The sequence below is a fragment of the Palaemon carinicauda genome, chromosome 34 (genome assembly GCF_036898095.1).
Source record: "Palaemon carinicauda isolate YSFRI2023 chromosome 34, ASM3689809v2, whole genome shotgun sequence".
In the NCBI taxonomy this organism is placed as follows: domain Eukaryota; kingdom Metazoa; phylum Arthropoda; class Malacostraca; order Decapoda; family Palaemonidae; genus Palaemon; species Palaemon carinicauda.
The window spans coordinates 63557646-63562645 of record NC_090758.1 but is presented as its reverse complement, the minus strand read 5'-3'; the positions used below and the strand labels follow the sequence as shown (position 1 = coordinate 63562645).

Sequence of the window (5000 nt, the reverse complement as noted above, 5' to 3'; positions counted from 1 at the left end):
GTCTACAAGAACGAAGTGCTGAGCTGCCCCAAAACTGAAGAGGAATGAAAGGAAGTTGCTGCCAGGTTCAGCTCCAGATAGAATTACCACAACATTGCCATAAAGAAGCCACCCTATGCTGGCTCTTACTACTACAATAACAAGGGCTTCCACAGCATTGTACTGATGGCAGTAGCAGATATTACCTATAAGTTCCTCTACGTGGGTGCTGGTACAGAAGGTGGTGCGACGGATGGAGGAACATGGAGTAACTGTTCCCTGCATGATGCTGTAGAAGAGAACAGAACTGGAGTGCCACGACCCGAATCACTCCCTAATAATGACCAGCCATTGCCCTATCACTTCGTAGGGGATGACGTCTTTGCTCTCGAAATCTGGATGATGAAACCATTTTCCCATTGATCACAGGTCCTACGAAAATGCATATATAGCTACAGGTTGTCTCGTACCCGATGTGTCGTGGAGAATGCCTTTGGAACTTTATGTCAAAATTTACATCACTTCTTGACGCCGATGCATCAGCACCCTGACATCATCAACCGGATCACCATGTGCGCCTGTGTCCTGCACAACCTCATCCTCATCAAATACCCACAATCAATTTCAGAAGGGGACCATGAAGATCTGGACACACATGATCTGATCCCTGGTGGATGGAGGACTGACTGACACCTGCAGGGGCTTCTGCCTCTAGCCGGCCATCATACCCAAAAGGATGCAAAGGATCAGCGAGACTACCCGTCACATTACTACATGTCCCCTTCTGATGCTGTCCCTTGGCAAAAAAGAATGGTATTAGCTCCATGAGCTGCATCCACAGTTATTCCATTTTTTAGATAAAAGAAAAGTTTGTTTTTTGTTTGTTTTTCGTTGCCTTTATTTTTGGGTTTCTTTTTCTCTGCTTTTTCGGTTATTTTTTTTGTTCGTTTCCATTTTTCTTTTACTCTTTTTTTAAGGTTCAAGAGAGAAACAAGTGTTTTGAAATAAGAAAGCAACTTATTATCATAAAAACTACAAACAACAAATATGTACAAGTATCACAGTTCAACTATTTACAAATATTTAGAAGTGTCTCATCTCAGTCAGTGTCCTTGCTAGTTCTGGTACTGCTGCGTGGGGATACCCAATGGACTTGTGGTGAGTTGAGTTCCTTGAAGGTGTAGAGGGATGAGGGTGAAATGCCCTCTTCTAGGTTGCTGTCGACGGATCCCAGAGTCAGGACCAGGAAGCTGAGTGGTGTCATAGGTGTCTGAAATTTTGCTGACAGCGACCACACTGAAAGTGTTGGTGAAGGAGCCTGGACAAGGGTGGCTGACGGTGCAGGTGGAATCCCTGATTGCCACTCCATGGTACGGGACTAGCAGGACTGGCCTGAAGACTGTAGTGACTGGGGGTGGCTTCCACGTTACAGGTGATGGCTGGAGGTTGCTACTGAGCCTGCTGCTGCTGCTGCTCTGGCGGTGCCTGCAAGGTGGCTGGTTGAGGTTGATGCCAGAACTGCTGCTGCTGGGAGGCTGCTAAGGCTGCTGCTGCTTTGGCGGTGCCTGCAAGGTGGGTGGTTGAGGTTGATGCCAGAACTGCTGCTGCAGCTGAGGGGGCTGCCAAGGTTGCTGCTGCTGTGGGTCTGGCCAGGTCATGAGTGGGTTTGATAAGGCTGCTGGAAGAGATGACGCCGCTGCCTGTAGCGGTATACAAGGTTGAGGCAGTGTATATGGAATTCATACCGCGATTCCTCTGGGATAGCATGAATGTGGCCTTCCGGTAGGCATGAAAAATCGTGTACGATCTTGTGCTGGCCGGTGTACAAGTGGAGGGGCACCAAGGAATCTGCTTTGGAGATGATCTGAAACATACAAACATTGTAATAATTTAGTACAGCATTTCAATGCAACATACTGCACATTCCATATCAAAAGCAATGGATGAAACTGGAATAAAATCTGCATGAAGACATTAGGATTCTCACCGGTTGCATTACATTACTGAGGTTGCTGTGGGTCACCATGGTCTCATCCGATGTGGTGGCTGTCTGTGTTGTTGGTGGGCTGGACTGCTTCCACTTTCCCTTGCTCTTCCTGGTGCTAGTAGATGCTTGGCTCTGGGAAACTGTGGACCTCACTTTATCATCATCTCCGTCGCTGATCATCACTACAGCTAACTCTGGGACAGCAAACTGCTCACTGGGGACTGTCTCTCCCCGGACAATGTGTTGTATCAGGAAACTCCAGGTCTCCATGATATGGTCGTCACTGGCACTCTTTTATGGCTGGCCAGCTCCACCCTTCTTCTCCTTCATCATAATATTCCCCACCCTGCTTCTCAATTTTTCGTAATGTTTCTTGAATTGGGCATCAGTGGCAGGAGGCTCCAGCTACTCTCCAACTCGGTCCCACCGGCTGTTCTTGGCTGCGAAATTGAGCCACTCCTGCTTCTTGTCAAACAGCTGGGGGTTCTCCTTCACAAGATCAGCCAACCTTAACTCGACCTCTTCTGTCCAGCGGTATTCAGGGATTTCTTTCTTGGACACCCAGACCCGCTTCTTCTGCTTTCTGTTAGCCTCATCCTCACTTCCTTATTATGCAATTCCACCAGGCTATTAGCTGAAGGCCTATATTATTATTATTATTATTATTATTATTATTATTATTATTATTATTATTATCATTATTATTATTATTATTAGCCAAGCTACATTCCTAGCAGGAAAAGCAAGATGCTATATGCCAAAGGGCTCCAATAGGGAAAAATAGCCCAGTGAGGAAAGGATATAAGGAAATAAATAAGTGATGAGAATAAATTAACAATAAATCATTCTAAAAACAGTGATAACGTCAAAACAGATATGTCATATATAAACTATTAACAACGTCAAAAACAGATATGTCATATATAAACTATAAAAAGACTCATGTCAGCCTGTTTAACATAAAAACATTTGCTCCAACTTTGAACTTTTTAAGTTCTACTGATTCAACTACCCGATTAGGATGATCATTCCACAACTTGGTAACAGCTGGAATAAAACTTCTAGAATACTGTGCAGTATTGAGCCTTATGATGGAGAAGGCCTGGGTATTAGAATTAACTGCCTGTCTAGTAATATGGACAGGATAGAATTGTCCAGAGAGATCTGAATGTAAAGGATGGTCAGAGTTATGAAAAATCTTATGCAACATGCATAATGAACTAATTGAATGACTGTGCCAAATATTAATATCTAAATCAGGAATTAGAAATTTAATAGACCGTAAGTTTCTGTCCAACAAATTAAGATGAGACTCTGCAGCTGAACACCAGACAGGAGAACAATACTCTAAACAAGGTAGAATGAAAGAATTAAAACACTTCTTCAGAATATATTGATCATCAAGAATCTTGTAAGACTTTCTCAATAAGCCAACTTTTTGTATAATTGAAGGAGACCCAGACCTAATTTGTTTCTCAAAAGTATATTTGCTATCAGAGAATCACACCTAACATTTTAAAAGAGTCATACAAATTTTAAGAAACATTATCAATACTGAGATCCGGATGTTGAAGAGCCACCGTCCTTGACCTATTTACAATCATACTTTGAGTTTTATTAGTATTTAACTTCCTACACATAATTTGTACCATTCACTAATTTTAGCTAAATCTATATTAAGGGATTCACCAACACCAGATCTACATTCAAGGGATGGAATTAATGCAGAGAGAGTAGCACCATCTGCATATGTAACAAGGTTGTTTTGTAGGCCAAACCACATGTCATGTGTATATAGTATGAAAAGTAATGGGCCAAGAACACTACCCTGTGGAAGACCGGATATCACATTCCTATACTCACTATGGTGCCCATCACCAACAACTCTGAGATCTATTACTTAAAAAATCAATAATAATGCTAAGAAACAACTGACCCACTAACAACTACTTGAGTTTGAAAACAAGGGCCTCATGATTAACACGGTCAAAGGCAGCACTAAAATCAAGGGCAATTTTATGAACTTCCTGACCAGAATCTAGGGATTTCTGTACAGCATTGGAGATTGTAAGAAGGGCATCACATGCTTCAAGGCTTTTACGAAAACCAAATTGCAAACTAGGGAATAGATGATTACCTTCAGCAAAACTATTAAGACGTTTTGCCAGAATATGTTAAAAAACTTTTGATAATATAGGAGTTGTGGAAATTGGGTGGTAATCAGTAGGACTTGAGCTACCACAAGCACATTTACATAGAGGAGTAACATTACCAATTCTCCAACAACTGCTAAAAGCTCCTCTTTTTGCTAACTTGCGCAAAATAACAGATCACTTTGGAGCTAAGAAATCTGCTGTCTTTATAAAAAACAAAGGAAAAATGACATTTGGTCTACACCTCTATAAGCATCATGGTCCATCAACAGAGCTTTATTCTCACGAGATCGAAAAGCTAAACTAGTTAGTTTGGCCTCAGGAAAACAAGAATAAGGATGTTCAAGGTTTTCATTACTCTGTTCGCTGTCAAAAACATCTGCCAATCGGGTTGCCTTATCTGGTTTAAGTAAAGGAGGAACTGTTGCATCTACACCAAAGAGTACAGATTTAAGGGTAGGCCACCGTTTATGTTCCTGAGTTGTACCAGAAAGGGTTTCTTTTATGGCTAAATATTGTACTCCTTTTCAGTTGAGGCATAAACTCTCTGATTAAAAGCTCTAAGCTGAGTGATACGACCTCGGGTGAGGCCGTGGTGCAAGATCTTTAAAGCACATGGAAAGAGAGGTCAGTGTTTTTAAATGTTCAATGAAAAGGGGTCATTGGAAACGAAAACACGAGAAAAACTTAACAATGTTTAATATACACTTAAAACTACAAATGAAAATTAACAAAACAAACAAATATCTGTCAGCCTTGTGACAACAGGACCAAAAATCACGTCCTTAGAATAAACATCCGAAAGGATAACCTAACCTCTAAAATGTAAATCCCTAAGATAGATGAATAAATATACAACACATAAGAAATAAATCAGGGGC

The 5000-nt window shown here is 41.5% G+C and overlaps 1 protein-coding gene across 1 annotated transcript; it reads right to left on the bottom strand.

Moving 5' to 3' along the window:
- Positions 1 to 1569: 1569 nt before the first annotated feature.
- LOC137626647 (uncharacterized) lies at positions 1570 to 2577 on the bottom strand. The gene is made up of 2 exons (XM_068357665.1): positions 1967 to 2577; positions 1570 to 1843 (listed from the first exon to the last, which is right to left on the bottom strand). The coding sequence occupies exons 1-2, from the start codon at positions 2234 to 2236 to the stop codon at positions 1634 to 1636; spliced, it is 480 nt and encodes a 159-aa protein (XP_068213766.1). The 5' UTR covers positions 2237 to 2577; the 3' UTR covers positions 1570 to 1633.
- Positions 2578 to 5000: the final 2423 nt, after the last annotated feature.

Excerpts from the sequence above, each read along its gene's own strand:
- LOC137626647 (XM_068357665.1), bottom strand. The coding sequence starts at position 2,236 with ATGGAGACCTGGAGTTTCCTGATACAACACATTGTCCGGGGAGAGACA. Across the intron at positions 1,844-1,966 it reads TCAGTAATGTAATGCAACCG|ATCATCTCCAAAGCAGATTC; the intron begins GTGAGAATCCTA and ends TGTATGTTTCAG.